Source organism: Lampetra fluviatilis, chromosome 55 (genome assembly GCF_964198595.1).
Source record: "Lampetra fluviatilis chromosome 55, kcLamFluv1.1, whole genome shotgun sequence".
Classification (NCBI taxonomy): Eukaryota; Metazoa; Chordata; class Hyperoartia; order Petromyzontiformes; family Petromyzontidae; genus Lampetra; species Lampetra fluviatilis.
Genome location: NC_136329.1, coordinates 4747308 through 4771920, shown reverse-complemented (window position 1 = coordinate 4771920; position 24613 = coordinate 4747308). Strand labels below are relative to the sequence as shown.

The 24613-nt window shown below is 51.9% G+C and overlaps 1 protein-coding gene, 1 long non-coding RNA gene and 1 other non-coding gene across 3 annotated transcripts in view; all 3 read right to left on the bottom strand.

The window, feature by feature from the left end:
• Positions 1-10025, bottom strand: part of AMD1 (adenosylmethionine decarboxylase 1) — a 46764-nt gene extending 36739 nt beyond the window's left edge. The window contains exons 1-2 of the mRNA XM_078879770.1: positions 9774-10025; positions 4493-5546 (exon numbers count right to left, since the gene is read on the bottom strand). Coding sequence (XP_078735896.1) covers positions 4493-4692 — 200 coding nt within the window. The 5' untranslated portion in view covers positions 4693-5546; positions 9774-10025. The remainder of the gene's footprint in view (positions 1-4492; positions 5547-9773) is intronic.
• Positions 10026-13435: 3410 nt separating this feature from the next.
• TRNAR-CCU (transfer RNA arginine (anticodon CCU)) lies at positions 13436-13508 on the bottom strand. The gene has a single exon. It is a non-coding gene; the product is annotated as a tRNA-Arg (tRNA).
• A 6559-nt stretch (positions 13509-20067) lies between these two features.
• On the bottom strand, positions 20068-24101 carry LOC144949987 (uncharacterized). The gene is made up of 3 exons (XR_013640330.1): positions 24087-24101; positions 22597-22658; positions 20068-20112 (listed from the first exon to the last, which is right to left on the bottom strand). It is a non-coding gene; the product is annotated as an uncharacterized LOC144949987 (long non-coding RNA).
• Positions 24102-24613: the final 512 nt, after the last annotated feature.

The window sequence follows — 24613 nt, the reverse complement described above, 5'->3', positions numbered from 1 at the left end:
GACAGAGCGAGTCAAATAAAAGCGTGTCAAATGTTTAAAAATATATTTGGAATTTTTAATGATAGAATATAGTGTTGTCATCAGTATGACATAAGTATAACAAGTTTGCAGTCGATACCACATTGGGAAGACGGTTTAAATAGAATTACAAAACACTGTGAGACATCTCCTTTACCAGTAGCAAAATATAGTAATAGGTTCTTACCCTTTCATCTGGTACAAAACTGACACCTTTATACAAGGCATCACGTTGGCAATAACCACAACACAAGCAGTCAAAAATGCAAACAAAAAGAAACAACTCTGATGATGATAATGATATGCACCGTCCTTGAAGTTGATTGGTCCACACCCGAGACAGCTTTTCTTAGAGCCTAGTCTCCATTGGTGTTGGACCAGATGACGCCCAAAGGCGTACAACTCAAAGACAGCGCACTATCAGAGTATTGAGAGCTCGGGTAAGCATTTACACTATGAGACATCTCCTTTACCAGTGGGAAAATATAATAATAGGTTATTACCCTTTCAACTGGTACAAAAACTGACACCTTTATACAAGGGATCATATCGATTTAAAGCTTTCGTGACTGCAGGGATTCATCTTCTTGGTTCTTTCGGTAAAGTCACGTAGAAGGGAAGTAATAAAATAATAAAAATAAAACATAATAAAATGAAATAATTCTCACGACGTTTCGGCTACAACGCAAGCAGCCGTCTTCAGGTGAAGAATGAGACACTACCAAGCTAGGAGCTTATATATAAACTGGGTTGGAGGTGGAAGAGCGCCTTAACAAAAAAGAATGTGCATATGAAGAGGAATTTAGCATATTCATGGCAAATGCGTAGGAGGTGGGCGGGGGGGGGTTTCAAAGGCATATTATGCCCATGCATTATGCAGGATCAACAGCACCAAGGGGGGGTGCAGGGAGTAGCATTAACAAAGGAAAGGAATGTTATTGATATGTAGCTGCAGTTACTAAACAACCACGTAGAAAACTAAAGTATAAACTACATAAAAAACTAAAGTATAAACTGCATAGCACCATCAGTATACTTACTATACTCTACAATAAGCTGACACACCTAGACACATACCAGTTAATGATATAATTGCTCGAGTAGATGTAGCTCTCAAGGGCTTGAGTCACATCGCTGCAGACGTAGCAAGATCCGAAATCTCTGCAACCCTCAAAAACGCTAAGATGCCAGCTAGCAACATCAGCAAAGATGAGCGTTTTGAATTAGCTCAATTAAAAAAGAGGGATGACATTGTCATCCTCTCAGCCGACAAAGGCAATGCCACTGTCATCATGGACAAAATAGAATACAACAACAAAATTCAAGAACTACTCAACGATGGCAGCTATACAAAAATAAAAAGAGACCCTACCAACAGCCTCGTCACTTAAACCAACAAAATCATTTCTGATTCAACCGCATTATTTGATCAGACCAAACAGTTCTCGTTGAAACCTTCTGCAGCCAGGCCACCAAGATTATACGGCTTGCCAAAGATACATAAAGAAGATACACCTCTTCGTCCCATTGTTTCTACTATCAACTCCCCCACCTATAAATTGGCTCGTTTTTTGTCTGAAATTCTACGGCCTTTCACTGGAAAAACCACCTCTGCAGTACTAAACTCTACTGACCTGGTATCGACAATCAAGGGGATTGCCCTGTCCCCAGACGACCTGCTTGTCAGTTTTGATGTGGTTTCCTTTTTCACCAAGGTTCCTGTACCTGACACCATCGCAATCATTGAAGACTTGGTTCATCAAGGACTGAATGCTGGGGTACCCCCCCTGGTGAGACACTGCTTAACCAATACATACTTCACTTGGAATGAAACTTTCTACAAGCAAATTGAGGGCACCCCAAATGGGCTCCCCCCTATCTCCGGTTGTAGCCAACATCTTCATGGAGAAATTTGAGACTGACGCCATCCAGACTGCCACTCTACGCCCGACCTTATGGAAGAGGTACGTAGACGACACTTTTGTCATCTGGCCACATGGCCGGCCTGCTCTAGACCAATTTCTCGACCACATCAATTCCATACACCCAGCCATCAGATTCACCATGGAAGTCGAAAATGATGGCAAGCTACCCCTTTTTGGATGTCCTAATCAAAAGGAGACCCGATGGTTCAATGAGCCACTCTGTCTACCACCCATACGGATGCTTATCTAAAAACCGGATTCCCACCACCATCCATCCTAGAAGAATTCTCTCATCAAGACTCTATATCATAGAGCCCAATGCATCTCCGACCATGAACACATTTCCAGTGAACTCAAACACGTACGCCAAGCTCTTAAGGCTAATGGTTACTCCGACTACACAATCCGCAAAGCCATCACTCCAACCATCAAGAAGGATCCTGTTGAGGAGCCTTTCAAGACCATCACCTTACCCTACATTGCTGGGGTCACAAAAAAGATCTCAAAAATCCTGATTAAACACAAAATCCAGGACCGATTCAATACAGTACATAAAATCCGTGATCTGGTACCGTCTGTAAAAGATGTGGTTCCAGACATACAGTACCCTGGTGTCTACAAACTAAGTTGCCTCTGTGGTAGCAGTTACATTGGGGAAACCAAACGACATGTCTCGGACCGCATTCGTGAACATAAAGCAGACCTGAAACACGGTAGGACAAACACCTCTGCCGTGGCAGATCACTGTTACAACTCAGTGGGCTCACATGACATTGACTTCTCCAAGACAGAGGTTCTCTGCAAGCCATCTGGCTATCATGAGAGATTCGTTCATGAGGCGATCCACATATACAAACACAGAACAAAAGAGTATGGATACTTGCAGTCATGAAAACTTCTAATCTAGAACAGACGGAGCAAGTTAAATAATAAAAGCGTGGAATAATAAACACACAGCAGCCAGTGGACGGCTACCAGTGGCAAGCGTTGCCAGTAGAGATTTGCTGCTGTGGAGGAGGCTCGTGAAGGACGCTACTGGACAGTTGGAGGCAGTCGCCCTCCAGCAACAACGGAGGGCGGAGGAGCGACGCTCACAACAACGAGCGGAGCGCCGGGTGGCTAAAGCACAGCAAGTTGGCACAGTAGGAGGCAAAGGTGGTGCATCAGCCAGCCATCTGAGTCAGTACCTAGCCTGGCACAGCAGTCAACCCGGGACATGTGCTGGGTCTGTCCTGTGATCTCCTGTACCTAGCCTGGCACAGCAGTCAACCCATGGCACATGCTGGGTCTGTCCCGTGACCTCCTGTACCTAGCCTGGCACAGCAGTCAACCCGTGGCATCTGCTGGGTCTGTACCGTGACCTCCTGTACCTAGCCTGGCACAGCAGTCAACCCATGGCATATGCTGGGTCTGTACCGTGACCTCCTGTACCTAGCCTGGCACAGCAGTCAACCCGTGGCATCTGCTGGGTCTGTCCCGTGACCTCCTGTACCTAGCCTGGCACAGCAGTCAACCCGTGGCGTCTGCTGGGTCTGTCCCGTGACCTCCTGTACCTAGCCTGGCACAGCAGTCAACCCGTGGCGTCTGCTGGGTCTGTCCCGTGACCTCCTGTACCTAGCCTGGCACAGCAGTCAACCCGTGGCACCTGCTGGGTCTGTCCCGTGACCTTCTGTCCGTGAGCATTTGACACTTAAGATGGCCTCAAAGTGCACTTCCCCGCGCATCTCCCTCCCCGCGCGTCTCCCTCCCCGCGCGTCTCCCTCCCCGCGCGTCTCCCTCCCCGCGCGTCTCCCTCCCCGCGCGTCTCCCTCCCCGCGCGTCTCCCTCCCCGTGTGTCTCCCTCCCCGTGTGTCTCCCTCCCCGTGTCTCCCTCCCCGTGTGTCTCCCTCCCCGTGTGTCTCCCTCCCCGTGTGTCTCCCTCCCCGTGTGTCTCCCTCCCCGTGTGTCTCCCTCCCCGTGTGTCTCCCTCCCCGTGTGTCTCCCTCCCCGTGTGTCTCCCTCCCCGTGTGTCTCCCTCCCCGTGTGTCTCCCTCCCCGTGTGTCTCCCTCCCCGTGTGTCTCCCTCCCCGCGTCTCCCTCCCCGCGTCTCCCTCCCCGCGTCTCCCTCCCCGCGTCTCCCTCCCCGTGTGTCTCCCTCCCCGTGTGTCTCCCTCCCCGCGTCTCCCTCCCCGCGTCTCCCTCCCCGTGTGTCTCCCTCCCCGTGTGTCTCCCTCCCCGCGTCTCCCTCCCCGCGTCTCCCTCCCCGCGTCTCCCTCCCCGCGTCTCCCTCCCCGCGTCTCCCTCCCCGCGTCTCCCTCCCCGTGTGTCTCCCTCCCCGTGTGTCTCCCTCCCCGTGTGTCTCCCTCCCCGCGTCTCCCTCCCCGCGTGTCTCCCTCCCCGTGTGTCTCCCTCCCCGTGTGTCTCCCTCCCCGTGTCTCCCTCCCCGCGTCTCCCTCCCCGCGTCTCCCTCCCCGCGTCTCCCTCCCCGTGTGTCTCCCTCCCCGTGTGTCTCCCTCCCCGTGTGTCTCCCTCCCCGCGTCTCCCTCCCCGCGTCTCCCTCCACGTCTCACCTGGGGATCTGTCTCAGGTCTCCGCTCTCCGAGTCTCCGCTGAACCAGATTTCCAGGAGCTTCTCGGTCCCCTCGAAGAAGTGGCTGCCATCAGCTCCACCTCCATCACCATCACCACCTCCTCCTCCTCCTCCCGCGTGATGGTTATGGGAGGGCGTGGGAGCGGGGGGAGCGGGGCTAACCTCGTGATGTTCCTGCATGGTGATGATGGCGGTGGTATTGCTGGTGATGTCCTACTGATGGCGTTGTTGATGATGGTGGTATTGCTGGTGATGTCCTACCGATGGCGTTGATGATGGTGGTGATGGTGGTATTGCTGGTGATGTCCTACTGATGCCCTACCGATGGTGTTGTTGATGATGGTGGTGATGATGGTGGTGGTATTGCTGGTGATGTCCTACTGATACTCTACCGATGGCGTTGTTGATGATGGTGGTGGTGATGATGGTGGTATTGTTGGTGATGTCCTACCGATGGTATTGTTGATGATGGTGATGATGATGGTGGTATTGTTGGTGATGTCCTACCGATGTCGTTGTTGATGGTGATGATGATGGTGGTATTGTTGGTGATGTCCTACCGATGGTATCGATTGATGGCGGTGGTGGTGCTGGTGATGCCCTACCAATGGTATTGATGATGGTGATAACAGTGGTATTGCTGGTGCTGTGATGACGGTGCTATAGGTGCTATTGGTGCTATTGGTGCGATGCCTTACTGATAGCGCACTAATTTTTACGTTGATATTGATGGTGGTGGTATTGGTGGTATTCAGTTGCCGATGTTAATGCTCCTGGCTGCTGCAGTTTACAATGCCAATGATGATGCTTCAGCTGCCTATGATTGGTTTTTTTTTCGCTTGCCGATTGCAGCCGATGTTACTGCTGCCGACGACGACGTTGATCGTCAACCTATGATGGTGTCGACAATTAAGCCGGGCAACCCCGGGAAAGCCTTCAGAGTTTTCCCCACTCTCTTAAACTCTTGAATCGACAAACTTTGGTGGTGGCACCGGGAACTCACTAATGTCGGGGGGGGTGGGGGACTTGAATCACTGTCGGGAGAACGAGAGAAACAAAAATCAGTTTCGGGCGATCGAATGTTAAAACAGGTAAAATTTTGCACAACAAACTATATAAATGTGTGTAATGGGGCATCAAATGTTGGCAACGGCAGGCTTAACGCAGCGATGTTATTGCAGGCCGTATACGCGGGTATCCAACTATAAGGTTGTTGTTGTTATTGTTGTTGTTAAAGGCCTCTTTAAATCATTTAAGGTGGTGGTGGGTGGGACAATGTGGATGTCGAATTTTTAAATGAGTACCCTGTGAAATGTAGAATTGTAAAAAGAGAACTACTATGATAGAATTGTAAAAAAACAACGGTACTGTGAAAAAACCAATTAAATAGAATTGTAAAAAAACTATCTATAATATAATTGTACAAAAGCCAACTATAATAGAATTGTAAAAAAAACTATCTATACTATAATTGTAAAAAAAAATAACTATAATAGAATTGTAAAGACTATCTATAACAGATTTGTAAAAAAAACTATCTTTAATAGATTTGTAAAAAAATACTATAATACAATTGTAAAAAACAAACTAGAATTGCTAAAATAGAATTGTATAAAACAAAACGATAATTGAATTGTAAAAAAACCAAACTAATCAATTGGATGTTTTCGTGTGCAAATGAAACCTTGGATATCGATCCGCCATGGAGACCCCTGAAACAATTAGTAGGATTACTCCTATAGAGTGTAGTAGTAGGGTGATTTGTAGGAGTAATCCTATAGAGTAGAAGGATGATTTGTTGGATTACTCCTATAGAGTAGTAGGATGATTTGTAGGATCACTCCTATAGTGGTAGGATGATTTGCAGGATTACTCCTATAGAGCAGTAGGATGATTTGTAGGATTACTCCTACAGAGCAGTAGGATGATTTGTAGGATTACTCCTATAGAGTGTAGTAGTAGGATGATTTGTAGGATTACTCCTATATAGCAGTAGGATGATGATTTGTAGGAGTACTCATATAGAGTGTAGGATGATGATGAAGATGATTTGTAGGATTACTATCGGCTAGTAGTAGTAGGATAATGATTTGTAGGAACGCCAATTCCATTGTTAATGGGATTTTTTAGAATCAGACGCTTCGCTAAATGCAAATTAATATACAAAACCCAACGCCTCACATCTTGTGGTGTAGCACTGATTAGTTTGCCAAGTAACTGGCTACAACTTCTTGGTTCTTTCGGTAAAGTCACGTAGAAGGGAAATAATAAAATAATAAAAATAAAACATAATAAAATAATTCTCACGACGTTTCGGCCACAACGCAAGCAGCCGTCCTCAGGTGAAGACCAGGTCTGTCGTGAGAATTGTATTTTATTATGTTTTATTTTTATTATTTAATTGTTTCCCTTCTACGTGACTTTAACGAAAGAACCAAGAAGATGAATCCCTGCAATCACGAAAGCTTTAAATCATAATAAAATATTTGTAAAATATTTTTATTATGTTTTATTTATTATGAAATAAAAATAATTAAAATATTTGTAAAATATGTAATTGTTTAATTTTTATTATTTCATTATTTCCCTTCTACGTGACTTTACCGAAAGAACCAAGATGAATCCCTGCAGTCACGAAAGCTTTAAATCATAATAAAATATTTTGTTACATATTTTATTTATTATTAAATAAAACATAATACAACATTTGTAAAAAATAATTGTTTAATTTTTGTTATTTTATTATTTCCCTTCTACGTGATGACTTTACCGAAAGAACCAAGAAGATGAATCCCTGCAATCACGAAAGCTTTAAATCATAATAAAATTTGTAAAATATTTTTATTATGCTTCATTTATTATTATTTTTTATTATGCTTCACTTATTATTATTTCCCTTCTACGCGACTTTACCGAAAGAACCAAGAAGATGAATCCCTGCAGTCACGAAAGCTTCACATCGAAACTGGCTACATGTTTAAGTTATTCCGTCGAATGAATGCGTCGTCAGTGGAACGGAGCGGGGGGGGGACTCAATGGCAACTTTAAAGAGCTGCGTAGCGTTGTATACGAACGTCGCCTGAACGTTCGCTTCGCAACTTTCAAATTGAAATCGCCGCGTTATCTCTGCTGTGTGCGCGCTTGTGTGTGTGTGCTGTGTGTGTGTGCTGTGTGTGTGTGCTGTGTGTGTGTGTGCTGTGTGTGCTGTGTGTGTGTGCTGTGTGTGTGCTGTGTGTGCTCTGTGTGTGTGTTGTGTGTGTGCGCGCTGTGTGTGCGCGCTGTGTGTGCTGTGTGCTGTGTGTGTGCGCTGTGTGTGTGCTGTGTGGGTGTGTTGTGCGGTGTGTGTGGGTGTGTTGTGCGGTGTGTGTGGGTGTGTTGTGCGGTGTGTGTGGGTGTGTTGTGCGGTGTGTGTGGGTGTGTTGTGCTGTGTGTTGTGCTGTGTGTTGTGCTGTGTGTTTGTGCTGTGTGTTTGTGCTGTGTGTTGGTGCTGTGTGTTGGTGCTGTGTGTTGGTGCTGTGTGTTGGTGCTGTGTGTTGGTGCTGTGTGTTGGTGCTGTGTGTTGGTGCTGTGTGTTGGTGCTGTGTGTTGGTGCTGTGTGTTTGTGCTGTGTGTTTGTGCTGTGTGTTTGTGCTGTGTGTTTGTGCTGTGTGTTTGTGCTGTGTGTGCTGTGTGTGTGCTGTGTGTTGGTGCTGTGTGCGCTGTGTGTGGTGTGTGCTGTGCGTGTGCTGTGTGCGTGTGCTGTATGTGTGCTGTGTGTGTCTAGTGTGCGTGTGCTGTGTGTGTGGTGTGTGTGCTGTGTGTGTGTGCGCTGTGTGCGTGCTGTGTGCGCGCTGTGTGTGTGCGCGCTGTGTGCGTGCTGTGTGCGCGCTGTGTGTGTGCGCGCTGTGTGCGTGCTGTGTGCGCGCTGTGTGCGCGCTGTGTGCGCGCTGTGTGCGCGCTGTGTGTGTGCGCGCTGTGTGCGTGCTGTGTGCGCGCTGTGTGCGTGCTGTGTGCGCGCTGTGTGTGTGCGCGCTGTGTGCGTGCTGTGTGCGTGCTGTGTGCGCGCTGTGTGTGTGCGCGCTGTGTGCGTGCTGTGTGCGCGCTGTGTGCGCGCTGTGTGCGTGCTGTGTGTGTGCGTGCTGTGTGCGTGCTGTGTGCGCGCTGTGTGCGCGCTGTGTGCGCGCTGTGTGCGCGCTGTGTGCGTGCTGTGTGCGCGCTGTGCGCGCTGTGTGCGTGCTGTGTGCGCGCTGTGTGCGCGCTGTGTGCGCGCTGTGTGCGTGCTGTGTGCGTGCTGTGTGCGTGCTGTATGTGTGCTGTGTGGTGTGCGTGCTGTGTGCGTGCTGTATGTGTGCTGTGTGTGGTGTGCGTGCTGTGTGCGCGCTGTGTGTGCGCTGTGTGCGTGCTGTGTGTGTGCTGTGTGTTGTGTGTGCGTGTGTGTTCTGTGTATGCCGGTTGCGTTTGATCGTGAATGGTCGCCGTCTCTACACTATCGCTGCTAGCAATATAAATAATTATTGTTGTTGATGATGATGATGGTGGTAGTGGTGCTTTAACTGTCGCCCATTGACGGGTCTCTGCCCTGGATATTAACTATTCAGATTAAACTACAAATACCTGTGACGGTGTAGTGTGGTGGTGTAGTGGTGGTGTGGTGTAGTTGTTGTGGTGGTGGTGTAGTGGTGGTGGTGTAGTGGTGGTGGTGTAGTGGTGGTGGTGTAGTAGTGGTGGTGGTGTAGTGGTGGTGGTGTAGTGGTGGTGGTGTAGTGGTGGTGGTGTAGTGGTGGTGTAGTTGTTGTGGTGTAGTGGTGGTGCAGTCGTGGTGGTGGTGGTGTGGTGGTGTAGTGTAGTAGTGGTGGTGGTGTAGTGGTGGTGTGGTGGTGTAGTGGAGTAGTGGAGTAGTGGTGGTGTAGTGGTGGTGCAGTAGTGGTGGTGCAGTGGTGGTGTAGTTGTTGTGGTGGTGTAGTGGTGGTATAGTGGTAGTGGTGCAGTGGGTGGTGGTGGTATAGTGGTAGTGGTGGTAGAGTGGTGTAGTTGTGTTGTTGTTGTGGATGTCGCCTTGCCACCACCACCGCGTGAACCGCGCAGTTCAGGGGGGGGTGCCCCTAATCGATTGACCTCTTCCCTCACGAAACCAGCGATTTTTTTTCTCTGAGGTAATTTCACGACGACGACGACCGGAGAACGACGATTTGCGACGAATTGCGACGATTATCAAACAAAAAAATAAAAATCCCGCGCACACGAAATCACGGTCTGAGGTAATCCACCCCCATCATCACCACCTCCTCGTGTTGATGAAGGCCCGCTCCACCCAGGCCTTCCACCTCCTCCTCCACCTCCTCTGCTGCTGCTGTGGTCGCCCCCCTTTGTAAAGTCGCTGTAGCCGCCGCCGCTGTAGCCGCTGTAGCCGCTGCTGTAGCTGTAGCTGCTGTAGTGGCTATTGGTTAGTGGCTGGGTGAGAGGACCCGCTAGCTAATGTCGTCGGCCATGCTGTGTGAGGCACGGCCGCCTTCAGTGAGGGGGATCGCCTCGTGGGCTCCGCGCTTATATAGGGGACGAGGGGGAGGGGGCGTGGTCTGAGCGTGGTGACGTCAGCACGCTGTGGAGAGGTGGGGGGCGAGGTAGGGGGGGGTGAGCGTGGTGACGTCATCACGCTTAATCGCCCCCCTCCCTCCCTTCGAACTCGCCCCGCCTCTCTTCAGCGTGGTGACGTCACCACGCTTAATCGCCCCTCCCCCTCTACCTCGCCCCGCCTCTCTCTCTTCAACGTGGTTACGTCACCACGTTCACCCCCCCGACCTCGTTCCACCTCTCTTCAGCGTGGTTACGTCACCACGTTCACCACCCCTACCTCGCACCGCCTCTCTTCAGCGTGGTGACGTCACCACGCTCACCCCCCCTACCTCGCCCCGCCTCTCTTTAGCGTGGTGACGTCACCACGCTTAACACCTCCCCCCTCCCTCGCCTCGCCTCTCTTCAACGTGGTTGCGTCACCACGCTAACTCCCCCTACCTCGCCCCGCCTCTCTTCAGCGTGGTGACGTCACCACGCTCAACTCCCCCTCCCCCCTACCTCGCCTCGCGTGGTGACGTCACCACGCTGAAGAGAGGCGGGGCGAAGTAGAGGGAGGGGGGTGGTGGTTACGTCACCACGCTTACCCCCCCCGCAACCTCGCCCCGCCTCTCTTCAGCGTGGTGACGTCACCACGCTGAAGAGAGGCGAGGTGGAGGTGCGAGCGTGGTGACGTCACCACGCTCGCCCCGCCCCCCGTCCTTCAAACCAATCGCCGATATTAAAGTCACCGTTAGGGTCATCGGTCGGCCCACCCAGCGCGCGCAGTGTGCGTGGTGACGTCACCGACAGGCCGCGTAACCCAGCGCGTGGTGACGCAATGACGCCGGTTTTGCGACGTGATGACGTCACACGCAGGTTCGCGCCAGAACCTTCGCGCGCGATGGATGGGCGAGCGGAGGGGAGGGGTGACGTCATAGGTCAGTGACGTCACCTCCCGCGACGGCGCGAGATTTGCGTGGTGACGTCATCGCGTTGCGGCTCAACGTTTTGCTCCGCGCGGTGACGTCACAGGAGGCGCCAATGACGTGACGTCACGGGACTGGGAGGGCGCATTTGCAACCAGCGCGATGACGTCATAGCTGAGGGTTGTGTCCACTGTTATGAGCTCATCACCATCATTGGGACCTGTTCATCCACAAAGTGCTTGCTGGCAAATCTGCGCTACACTTTGGGGCCGTCCATAAATGACGTCACGCACCTAGGGGGTGGGTGGGGGGGGGTCAGACATTTGTGACGATGTGTGACGAGGGGAGGGGGTAATCTTAATTTTTAATTTTAGAACTTTCGTGACTGCAGGAATTGTTCTTTGGTTCTTTCGGTTAAGTGACGTCTAAAGATAAAATAATAAATTAAATTAAATAATAGAATACGACGTTTCGATTGCAACACAAGCAATCATCATCAGGTATAATGAAATAGCGACATAAAATCTAACCAGAAAAAACTATAGACAGACATATTAGCAGACAGATATCACCAAGATACATACATAGAGAGAGCAACACAGGTAACAGAGAGGGGTGATCGTCTCTGTGGGGTGGCCTTAAATAGACAGAGGAGGGCGGACGCAGAGAGAGGGAGGGGGGTTAGAGAGGGGAGGGGGGGTTTGAGAAGAACGAAAATGATGATGGGTACAAACTTAGGGGGAGCTCATCAGACTATGGTAGCCAATTAATTTTCGTTCTTTTGTCTATCATGTGTATTAGACCTCCCCTCCTCCTCTCTGGCCATTGTGTTGGCGGGTGCAGTAATTGGCCGCTTGCGCACAAGCGCTTCCACGTCCATCGCCCACCCTTTTGGCCTCGCCCCCCCCTCCCTCCCGATACGTTCCTTTCATTGGCTACCATAGTCTGATGAGCTCCCCCCTCCCTCTCCCTCCCCCCTCAACTCGCTTTTAAGGGATTACATCTTGAATCATTGCCTCACTTGATACAGCTAATCTGGCTGTGACGGTCCCACCTGATGACGGAGACTTGTGTTGCCTCCGAAACGTCGTGATTTTTGTTTTTATTTTATTTTACTTTCTACGTGACTTTACCGAAAAAACCTAAGAAGATGATTCCTTGCAGTCACGAAAGCTTCAAATCTAGAATAAATGTTTTCTCCTACAACATCAGAGTGCAGCGCCACATTAAATACGCACTACAATGACAATAGTTAAAAGCGATTTGAAGCATGTTGAATTTTTTTTTTGGGGGGGGCAGAGCTTTGTGACGTCATTTGAGGGGGGGGGGGTCAAAAATCGTCCAAAATCGCGTGACGTCATTTATGGACGAGGAATAAAGGATCGGAATAACCACACACGTGACCATGGCCACCCACCCCCTCGTGTGCCACAGTGCCGGCCTTGATAGGTGCTCGCTAACAGCACTTGCCCCGACAGTCTGTTACAGGCTACACGGGGGATCTTTGTCTGTCTCTGTGTGTGTCTGTGTGCATCTCGGTCAGTCGACCCGTGGCACCTGCTGGGTCTGCCCCGTGACCTCCTGCCAGCGGGCGTTCGACACTTCACGTGGCAGCTTCAAGGTACACGTAGCCTGGCACAAGCGTCGTGGTGACGTCACGGCCACTTAGTGGTGAATGGTGGTTGTTGTTGTTGTGTGTGTCTGTGTGCAATTGTGGTGGCTCACGACTCCCCGTAACAATCTACAAGCTCGCATCAGGACTCGAGGAGATTGAAAATCCGAGTTTTTATTTCGAGTTGTAATTTAGTTGAACACGCAGTAGGCTTTCGCGACCAAAATCGCGGAAATGTAGAAATGTGCCCTCCAACCCGCCACGTAAACAGAACTCTAGACCCTCTTTTTGGTTCTTTCGGTAAAGTCACGTAGAAGGGAAATAATAAAATAATAAAAATAAAACATAATAAAATAATTCTCACGACGTTTCGGCCACAACGCAAGCAGCCGTCCTCAGGTGAAGAACAGGTCTGTCGGGGAGACATACCTGGTCTTCACCTGAGGATAATTATTTTATTATGTTTTATTTTTATTATTTCATTATTTCCCTTCTACGTGACTTTACCGAAAGAACCAAGAAGATGAATCACTGCAGTCACGAAAGTTTTAAATCAAAAAATAAAAGAACTCTAGACCTTTTTTTTTATTACCGCGTAACGTGAAAAATTAACACTTATTTCTTAAGAGTTACGAGTTGAAAAAAGCTTATTCTTGGTTCTTTCGGTAAAATAAAAATAAATTAAAATCAAATAAAAGCAAAAAACCCACTACGTTTCGATCGCAACACAAACGGTCTTCATCAGGCGGAGAGAAGAAGACCTCTGGTGTTGCGATCGAAACGTCGCGAAAGTTTTAAGTCAAAATTGAACCTTTCTGAAGAGGTTTTACAAAATGAACAGCTTTTTCTCAGCAACCACAGGTGGGACTCGAACCCACAATCCCTGGCTTAGGAGGCCAGTGCCTTATCCATTAGGCCACTGGGGCTACATGTAGCATGATGAAAACCTGGGTTATGTACAGACTTCTTAAATAAACTCACAATAAAAAAAGATATGTTTTTCCCCTTTCGTCCCCTCTGTTTTATTCATGTTGATAATTGTTTTTTTCCTAAAAAGTGTAAAATTTTGGAAAAAAAATTTCACGAACATTAATTGTCACGCACAACGAGTCTGTGTGCAAAATGTCAGCTCGATTGGATCACGGGAAGTGGGTTAAAAAACGACCGAAAGATTTGCACGGTCGTAAGCGTGCAAGCAAGCAAGTAAGTGAACTTAATATAACGGATTTAAAAATATATTCGCCTGTGGAGGACGCGGGGATCGATCCCGCGACCTTTGGCATGGGAAGCGAGGGCACTACCAACTGTGCTACTCCGCCAGGGCCTGTGGAGGTGTCACGCTCTGGGCTCCTACACTGTGACGTTCATCCAAAGCCATGAATGAGTTCTATTTTAATTAAAAAAAATCCTAAAAAGTGTAACATTTTGGAAAAAATTTTCACGAACATTAATTGTCACGCACAACGAGTCTGTGTGCAAAATATCAGCTCGATTGGATCACGGGAAGTGGGTTAAAAAACGACCGAAAGATTTGCACGGTCGTAAGCAAGCAAGCGAACTTAACATAAAGGATTTAAAAAAGAGCTACTGCTTAGCAGCTCTGCGGGACCTTCGGGTTTAGTTTAGACTCCTGACACCGCATGGCTTCTACCTTGGATGCTGCAGTTGCTGTGGCCATCGGAGAGTGAGAAAATACCTCAAGTTGAAGCTACTTAACACATCACACCCTCGACGTTATCCGACAGAGTGCAAAACGTTCAACCCTCTCAGCGGCCGATGGGCGCATTTGAACCCCTTTCCCGTTGCGATGACGTGCATGCGTGTACGTCATCGGGTTTTTTTCCGATTCAGTGCCGATGCAGCAGCAGAAACTGCAGCAGCAGCAACTGCAGCAGCAGCAGCAACTGCAGCAGCAGCAGCAACTGCAGCAGCAGCAGCAACTGCAGCAGCAGCAGCAGCAGCAACTGCAGCAGCAGCAGCAACTGCAGCAGCAGCAGCAACTGCAGCAGCAGCAGCAACTGCAGCAGCAGCAGCAACTGCAGCAGCAGCAGCAGCAGCAACTGCAGCAGCAGCAGCAACTGCAGCAGCAGCAACTGCAGCAGCAGCAGCAACTGCAGCAGCAGCAACTGCAGCAGCAGCAGCAACTGCAGCAGCAGCAGCAACTGCAGCAGCAGCAGCAACTGCAGCTGCAGCAGCAACTGCAGCAGCAGCAGCAACTGCAGCTGCAGCAGCAACTGCAGCTGCAGCAGCAACTGCAGCTGCAGCAGCAACTGCAGCAGCAGCAGCAACTGCAGCAGCAGCAGCAACTGCAGCAGCAGCAACTGCAGCAGCAGCAGCAACTGCAGCTGCAGCAGCAACTGCAGCTGCAGCAGCAACTGCAGCTGCAGCAGCAACTGCAGCAGCAGCAGCAACTGCAGCAGCAGCAGCAACTGCAGCAGCAGCAGCAACTGCAGCAGCAGCAGCAACTGCAGCAGCAGCAGCAACTGCAGCAGCAGCAGCAACTGCAGCAGCAGCAACTGCAGCAGCAGCAGCAGCAACTGCAGCAGCAGCAGCAACTGCAGCAGCAGCAACTGCAGCAGCAGCAGCAGCAGCAGCAGCAGCAGCAACTGCAGCAGCAGCAGCAACTGCAGCAGCAGCAGCAGCAACTGCAGCAGCAGCAGCAACTGCAGCTGCACCTGCAGCAGCAGCAGCAACTGCAGCAGCAGCAGCAACTGCAGCAGCAGCAGCAACTGCAGCAGCAGCAGCAACTGCAGCAGCAGCAGCAACTGCAGCAGCAGCAGCAACTGCAGCAGCAGCAACTGCAGCAGCAGCAGCAACTGCAGCAGCAGCAACTGCAGCAGCAGCAGCAGCAACTGCAGCAGCAGCAGCAACTGCAGCAGCAGCAGCAACTGCAGCAGCAGCAGCAACTGCAGCAGCAGCAACTGCAGCAGCAGCAGCAACTGCAGCAGCAGCAGCAGCAACTGCAGCAGCAGCAGCAACTGCAGCAGCAGCAACTGCAGCAGCAGCAGCAGCAACTGCAGCAGCAGCAGCAACTGCAGCAGCAGCAGCAGCAGCAACAGCAGCAGCAACTGCAGCAGCAGCAACTGCAGCTGCACCTGCAGCAGCAGCAGCAGCAGCAACTGCAGCAGCAGCAGCAACTGCAGCAGCAGCAGCAACTGCAGCAGCAGCAGCAACTGCAGCAGCACCTGCAGCAGCAGCAGCAACTGCAGCAGCAGCAGCAACTGCAGCAGCAGCAGCAACTGCAGCAGCAGCAGCAGCAACTGCAGCAGCAGCAGCAACTGCAGCTGCACCTGCAGCAGCAGCAGCAACTGCAGCAACTGCAGCAGCAGCAGCAGCAGCAACTGCAGCAGCAGCAGCAACTGCAGCTGCACCTGCAGCAGCAGCAGCAACTGCAGCAGCAGCAACTGCAGCAGCAGCAGCAACTGCAGCAGCAGCAACTGCAGCAGCAGCAGCAACTGCAGCAGCAGCAACTGCAGCAGCAGCAGCAACTGCAGCAGCAGCAACTGCAGCAGCAGCAGCAGCAACTGCAGCAGCAGCAGCAACTGCAGCAGCAGCAGCAACTGCAGCAGCAGCAGCAACTGCAGCTGCAGCAGCAACTGCAGCAGCAGCAGCAACTGCAGCAGCAGCAGCAACTGCAGCAGCAGCAGCAGCAGCAACTGCAGCAGCAGCAGCAACTGCAGCAGCAGCAGCAACTGCAGCAGCAGCAGCAACTGCAGCAGCAGCAACTGCAGCAGCAGCAGCAACTGCAGCAGCAGCAGCAGCAACTGCAGCAGCAGCAGCAACTGCAGCAGCAGCAACTGCAGCAGCAGCAGCAACTGCAGCAGCAGCAGCAACTGCAGCAGCAGCAGCAACTGCAGCTGCACCTGCAGCAGCAGCAGCAACTGCAGCAGCAGCAGCAACTGCAGCAGCAGCAGCAACTGCAGCAGCAGCAGCAACTGCAGCAGCAGCAACTGCAGCAGCAGCAGCAGCAGCAACTGCAGCAGCAGCAACTGCAGCAGCAACTGCAGCAGCAGCAACTGCAGCAGCAGCAGCAACTGCAGCAGCAGCAGCAACTGCAGCAGCAGCAGCAGCAACTGCAGCAGCAGCAGCAGCAACTGCAGCAGCAGCAGCAACTGCAGCAGCACCTGCAGCAGCAGCAGCAACTGCAGCAGCAGCAACTGCAGCAGCAGCAGCAACTGCAGCAGCAGCAGCAGCAACTGCAGCAGCAGCAGCAACTGCAGCAGCAGCAGCAACTGCAGCAGCAGCAGCAGCAACTGCAGCAGCAGCAACTGCAGCAGCAGCAGCAACTGCAGCAGCAGCAGCAGCAACTGCAGCAGCAGCAACTGCAGCAGCAGCAGCAACTGCAGCAGCAGCAACTGCAGCAGCAGCAGCAGCAACTGCAGCAGCAGCAGCAGCAGCAACTGCAGCAGCAGCAGCAGCAACTGCAGCAGCAGCAGCAGCAACTGCAGCTGCACCTGCAGCAGCAGCAGCAACTGCAGCAGCAGCAGCAGCAACTGCAGCAGCAGCAGCAACTGCAGCAGCAGCAGCAACTGCAGCAGCACCTGCAGCAGCAGCAGCAACTGCAGCAGCAGCAACTGCAGCAGCAGCAGCAACTGCAGCAGCAGCAGCAGCAACTGCAGCAGCAGCAGCAACTGCAGCAGCAGCAGCAGCTGCAACTGCAGCAGCAGCAGCAGCAACTGCAGCAGCAGCAGCAACTGCAGCTCCCTTTGATGCTGTTAGTCCTGCATAATGCACATGCATATGTAGTACTAATCACATTCCTGCATTTTCCATAAATATGCTAAATTCCTCTTGATATGCAAATTCCTTTGTCAAGGCGCCCAGCTTATATACATGCTCCAAGCTCGTGTGCTGTTTCATTCAGACTCTGTCTCCCCGACAGACCTGTTCTTCACCTGAGGACGGCTGCTTGCGTTGTGGCCGAAACGTGGTGAGAATAACTTTATTATGTTTTATTTTTATTATTTTTTATCTCCATTCTACGTGACTTTACTGAAAGAACCAAGAAGATATCGCTCCCCTGTGCAGCCTGTAACAGACCGTGGGGGCAAATAGCTGTTGGTAGTGAGGAGCAGAACCTACGAAGGCTACCGGCACTGTGGCGCACACGAGGGGGCGGGTGTCCATGCCCGGCCGCCTTTGTCTCCCAATTAGCGAAGTTAACTACACCGCCACACCAGGTGCTCATTTGAGGCCGAGGCGACCTAGGAGAGGCCCAGGACCGGTTCAGATAACACTGGCCTACACATTTTTTTAGACGTCGTCTGCTTCAGAGATGAAATGTGCTGTTCGTTATGGATTTTGATGTGCTGAATGAAAATTAAAATAACCGATTGGCTACTGTTCCCAAGATATGTAAGTTTTTTTTACATTTTACGTCTATGCATATTGTGTAGATAGTAGAGTTTTACTCATACATTGTAAACCTAGGTCTTTTCATGTATCTGTAATATTATTCAAGTTTTTTCTCCGCACCCCGCTGGTCTCCTCCGCGGACCAGCGTCGTCTCGCGCGCGCCCCGCACGCTCCCTCTCGCGTGCCCCGCACGCTCCTCCGTCAGCTCCTTCTCGCGCGCGCCCCGCACGCGCTCTCCCGTTACTCCTCTCGTGTGCCCCGCACGCTCCTCCGTTAGCTCCCTCTCGCGCGCGCCCCGCACGCGCTCTCCGTCAGTCGCTCCGCTCCTCCCCGCTCCGCACACCGCTGGCCGACGGTTTGCCGAAGCCCCATCAGCCACGTGGCTGATGGGGCGGCGGCCACCCAACGTGGTCCCGCTTCTTCACTCCAACAACTGACCCCGATCTCGATTGAAAGCTTTCGTGACTGCAGGGATTCATCTTCTTGGTTCTTTCGGTAAACATTTACACTATGAGATCTCTTTTACCAGTGGCAAAAGATAGTAGTAGGTTTTTACTCTTTTAAACTGGTACAACACTGACACCTTTATTCAAGGCATCATGTTTGCAATGACCACAACACACTCTGATAATGATAATAATATGCACTGTGCATATTATTATCATTATCAGAGTGTGTTGTGGTCATTGCAAACATGATGCCTTGAATAAAGGTGTCAGTTTTGTACCAATTTAAAAGGGTAAAAACCTACTACTATCTTTCGGTAAAGTCACGTAGAAGGGAAATAATAAAATAATAATTATTTTTTGCAGTTTTATTTTTCTTATTTTATTATTTCCCTTCTACGTGACTTTACCGAAAGAACCAATAAGGTGACTCCGATCTCTTCCGGGCTCCCCTCTATATCCTCTCTCCCACGTGACCCTGACTCCTCCCCTTCCGGATCGTCAGATCTGGCCTTCCCATACTGCCCCGCAGACCAGGCTCCGCCCCCCAATACCCCGGGCCGTGTGATTGGGCCAGAGTCCAGCAACAACCCCATTTACGCTCGCATTACACATTTATGGTTGCTTTACATGAAAACATGTCACCTGTACTGTTTATATAGCATAAGGGCTATATAAATACAATTTGTTATGAAACAAAAGGCAAAAAACTAGTATACGTATGTACATAGTTTAGTCCTTATTCAGTGTCTACTAGGCACTTATTGGCTAGTCTCTTGTATCGCTGTCACTGGTGTTGGCCATGAGCAGGAATCGAACTCGGGTCTCTCACACACACGTGTACACACACACACGTGCGTACACGTGTGTGCGAGTATGTCATCTGTTTTTTTTCTTTCCGATTCCGTTCCGATGACGTGGCACGTAAATGCGTGTAAGTCGTCAAAATGAAATCGGGAGAAAAACTGAAATAAAATAACTGCGGCGATGTTGTTTTTCTTTCCACTCGCAAAATCAGCATCCGCCATTTACTTGACACTAGGGGTCGTCTCTCCGTTACCCAGGCAACCGTCATTGGCCTCTCCGTTACCCAGGCAACCGTCATTGGCCTCTCCGTTACCCAGGCAACCGTCATTGGCCTCTCCGTTACCCAGGCAACCGTCATTGGCCTCTCCGTTACCCAGGAAACAGCCATTGGCCTCTCCGTTACCCAGGCAACCGTCATTGGCCTCTCCGTTACCCAGGCAACCGTCATTGGCCTCTCGGTTACCCAGGCAACCGTCATTGGCCTCTCGGTTACCCAGGCAACCATCATTGGCCTCTCGGTTACCCAGGCAACCGTTATTGGCCTCTCGGTTACCCAGGCAACCGTCATTGGCCTCTCCGTTACCCAGGCAACCGTCATTGGCCTCTCTGTTACCCAGGCAACCGTCATTGGCCTCTCCATTACCCAGGCAACCGCAAATGGCCTCAGGCCGTTCGATATCTCTCATGAGCCCCTTGCACTCCCATCGCACCGCCTGGGTCGGTACCTCAGCTGCAGCAGTGGCTACATAGTTTGGAGCCCGGGAGCCAAAGCAGCGGCCCATGACACGACCCTGACAGAGTCGGTAGTGTAGGCACCATGGCCACAGCAACGCTGTCAGAACGGCCAGAACAACGATGACTGCAGCTGACACAATCCCTGCGACTGCTGCCGGCGACAGGGGAGTGCCACGTCCTTCATCACCTGTGTCGGCACATGCACGCCCACAAACACACGCACGCATACACACGTAAACAAACAAACACGCCCACATGCACAAACACACGCACACATGCTTGCAAGCATGCACGCACACATGCACAAACACACACACACACGCAAGCAAGCACAACAACCGTCATTCGCCACTAAGCAGCGGCGGCGACGTCACCATGGTGCTTGTGCCAGGCTATGTGCACGTTAAGGCCACGTGAAGTGTCGAACACCCGCTGGCAGGAGGTCACGGGACAGACCCAGCAGGTGCCACGGGTCAACTGTGTTTTAGCCACCCGGCGCTCCGCTCGTTGTTGTGAGCGTCGCTCCTCCGCCCTCCGTTGTTGCTGGAGGGCGACTGCCTCCATCTGCCCAGTAGCGTCCTTCACGAGCCTCCTCCACTGAGGCCGATCTTGACACCGCTGGTACCAGTCATCGGCAAGTCCACTCGGCTCCACATCCTCTTCTACCACATCCTTGTGTGGAGTGACAGACCAGGTAGCTTCCACACAGCATTACGCAGCCAATGAAAAGAAAATACCGCTTGCTTGATTCAGAGTGAGACCTCTGCTGTCAATCCAGAGCCGGTCATGAGCACACTGCCCAGGTATGGAAAACTCTCCACTCTCTCCACAACTGCCCTATCACCAATTGGGAGTTGTGGGGGTGGAGTGTCTGATGGTACAAAGAACCCAGGCAGGTGCTTAGTTTTGGTGGGGCTGATGGTAAGGCCCCACCACATAGTGGCATGCTCCAGGTCTATCAGCAGTGCCTACAACTCATCCTCTGAGTGAGCAGCAATCACCAGATCATCAGCATACATAACATGGTTGACCAATAGGGGGCCATTCACTGACCGCACCCGGGCATCGATCAGCCTCCCATTGTATTTGTACAATGGGAGGCTGATCGATACAGCCATCGAAGGCTTTCTCGAACTGCATGGTCGAAATAGCCAGAGTACATCCCTGTCACACCCCAAGGTGAACAGGGAATGGCTCCGACTCCTGGCCACGTAGTTTTACCGTTACCCAGGCAGCCATGTTGTTTATGTCTATTATTGTGAAAATTCCGTCACAGTTCCTATGATCACGGTTTCATTGCTTTCATGGCTTTATTTTGGTGATTTCGAAAAGTGTTTGTTTAGCCATGTTTGTTTCGATTTAAAGCTTTCGTGACTGCAGGGATTCATCTTCTTGGTTCTTTCGGTAAAGTCACGTAGAAGGGAAGTAATAAAATAATAAAAATAAAACATAATAAAATAATTCTCACGACGTTTCGGCCACAACGCAAGCAGCCGTCCTCAGGTGAAGGACGGCTGAGGACGGCTGCTTGCGTTGTGGCCGAAACGTCGTGAGAATTATTTTATTATGTTTTATTTTTATTATTTTCTTACTTCCCTTCTATGTGACTTTACTGAAAGAACCAAGAAGACCATGTTTGTTTGTTGTAGTACAGAGTTAGACTGATGGCCTTAATCTAAGTTGTCTTGTGGTTGTTGTTGTTGTTGTTTGACTTGCATCCCACTGGGATTTGTGCACAGCGTTGGTGTACAGTGCTTTTCTGCAATATTTTGCTGTCTTTTCTTGGATTTTCTGTTTGCACTCAGTCACATATAGTCACTTTAAGATGTTTTTTTGTTCATGTTTTTTGTTGTTGCGGTTGCACCCGATTCAAGAGCCGAATGGCTCACAGGGCTATACCTAATACATGAAACTTGACGTGGTTACACACGGCACCATGTCCTCCTTTGAGAAGGAGTTCAGCGCTGGATTTGAGGTCAGGTCGACACCGATGTTGGGCCTGGCCGGGAATCGAACTCAGGTGGCCGAGTTTGTACTAAGTCCTGCAACCACTGGGTCCCACACGTGTCACCGTCAGAGGTCGCAACCGGGTACCCGATACCCGCACCCTACCCGAAACCCGGGGCTACCCGTACCCGGCTGGGTACGGGTAGCCGTTTGCGACCCTGGTGCGGCCGGCTACGGGTACGGGTAGACCGTGAGTCACTGGTGAGTAACCGTTTGTCACTCATTTCCCAACGTCTTGTCTCTTCTCACAATTCAAGTTCCTAGAATCAACCCACCCGCGCCTGCAACATGGCTTCATCCCAGAGGTCGCAATCAGGTACCCGATACCCGTACCTTACCCGTAACCGGCTGGGTACGGGTAGGGTACGGGTTGGGCCGGGTACGGGTATGGGTACCCGTTTGCGACCCTGGTGCGGCCGGGTACGGGTACGGGTAAGGAATCAAAACCCGTTTGCGACCTCTGGTCACCGTTGGCCATGATCAATCCACTGCTGGCTGAAGGTCATATGTATCTCCCATGAGTCTATAATCTGTCCACCTAACCTGCACTCGAGCCGATTTAATTAATTGCTGTGATGAGAGGTAGAGTGACGAGAGATAGATTCGACGACGACGAATCGCACGCGAGTGCGATACGCGTGTGTGCGTGCATACGTTGCGTTACCAGTCAGCGTAGCGCAGACAGCGTTGGCGATTTTGCTGCATGGGGATGCCTCAATGTCGCACCTGCGCATGCACACACGGACAACGATCCTCACCACCACCACCCCCCATCCATGTAGCAGCCTCTAACAGAGTGTTTGGGGCAAGTGGCTGTTAGCGAGTAGTAGCAGCAGTGCCTATGAAGGCTACCGGCACCGTGACACACACGGAGGGGGTGGGTGGCCAGCACCACCACGCCCGGCCACCTTTGTCACCCAAGTGGCGATGGTTAACATAGCGAGCAAGTGGGTGGTTGGGCAGGTGAATGGGTGAGCCAGTGGGTGGGTGGGTAAGCGAGTGAGAGGGTGCATGAATGAGCCTGCGAGTCGGTGGGTGAGTGGGTGGGTGGATGAACGAGTGGGTGGGTGGGTGAGTGGGTGGGTGGGTGGGTGGGTGAACGAGCGGGTGGGTGGGTGAGCGAGTGAGTGGGTGGGTGGGTGGGTGAGCGAGTGGGTGGGTGAGCGAGTGGGTAAGTGGGTGAGCGAGTGGGTGGGTGGGTGAACGAGTGGGTGGGTGGGTGAACGAGCGGGTGGGTGGGTGAACGAGTGGGTGGGTGGGTGAACGAGTGCGTGGGTGGGTGAATGAGCAGGTGGGTGGGTGAACGAGTGGGTGGGTGGGTGAGCGAGTGGGTGGGTGAGCGAGTGGGTGGGTGGGTGAGCGAGTGGGTGGGTGGGTGAACGAGTAGGTGGGTGGGTAAGCGAGTGGGTGGGTGAGCGAGTGGGTGGGTGGGTGAGCGAGTGGGTGGGTGGGTGAGCGAGTGGGTGGGTGGCTGAACGAGCGGGTGGGTGAGCGAGTGGGTGGGTGGATGAACGAGCGGGTGGGTGAGTGAGCGAGCGGGTGGGTGGGTGGGCGAGTGGGTGGGTGGGTGAGTGAGTGGGTGGGTGAGTGGGTGGGTGGGTGAACGAGTGGGTGGGTGAGTGAACGAGCGGGTGGGTGGGTGAGCGAGTGGGTGGGTGGGTGAGCGAGTGGGTGGGTGGATGAGCGAGTGGGTGGGTGGATGAACGAGTGGGTGGGTGGGTGGGTGAACGAGTGGGTGGGTGGGCGAGTGAGTGGGTGGGTGAACAAGCGGGTGGGTGGATGAACGAGTGGGTGGGTGAGTGAGCGAGTGGGTGGGTGGGTGGAAGAACGAGTGGGTGGGTGGGTGGGTGAGCGAGCGGGTGGGTGAGTGAACGAGTGGGTGGGTGGAAGAACGAGTGGGTGGGTGGGTGAGCAGGTGAGCGAGCGGGTGGGTGGGTGAGCAAGTGGGTGGGTGAGCAGGTGAGCGAGCGAGTGGGTGGGTGAGCGAGTGGGTGGGTGGGTGAGCAGGTGAGCGAGCGGGTGGGTGGGTGAGCAAGTGGGTGGGTGAGCAGGTGAGCGAGCGAGTGGGTGAGTGAGCAAGTGGGTGGGTGAGCAGGTGAGCGAGCTCAAACCACGAATGTCCGCGACAACGCAGTGGGTTGCCGACCTACTCACCGCGTGCAGTTGCTGCATCTGAACCCGGAGCTGTAGGAGCCGGCAGGACACGGGGAGCACTCACTCAGGAAGTCCGTGTCACTACCTGAGACGGCACAAGCACGGGAACAACTCAACGCCAGCTGTTGCCATCGATTTATCGTCCAGGAAGAGACGGAGGGGAGTACAAAAATAAGTGCGATAATCTTTGGGACTTTCGATTGAATGCTTTCGTGACTGCAGGGATTCATCTTCTTGGTTCTTTCGGTAAAGTCACGTAGAAGGTAAATAACGCAAGCAGCCGTCCTCAGGTGAAGAACAGGTCCATTCAGACGCTGTCTTTCCAACAGACCTGATTGAAGACACGATGGAGATACACACAAACACACAACAACCGCCATTCGCCACTAAGTGGCGGTGACGTCACCACGACGCTTGTGCCAGGCCATGTGCACCTTGAGGCCACGTGAAGTGTCGAACGCCCGCTGGCAGGAGGTCACGGGGCAGACTCAGCAGGTGCCACGGGTCGACTGACCGAGATTACCGAG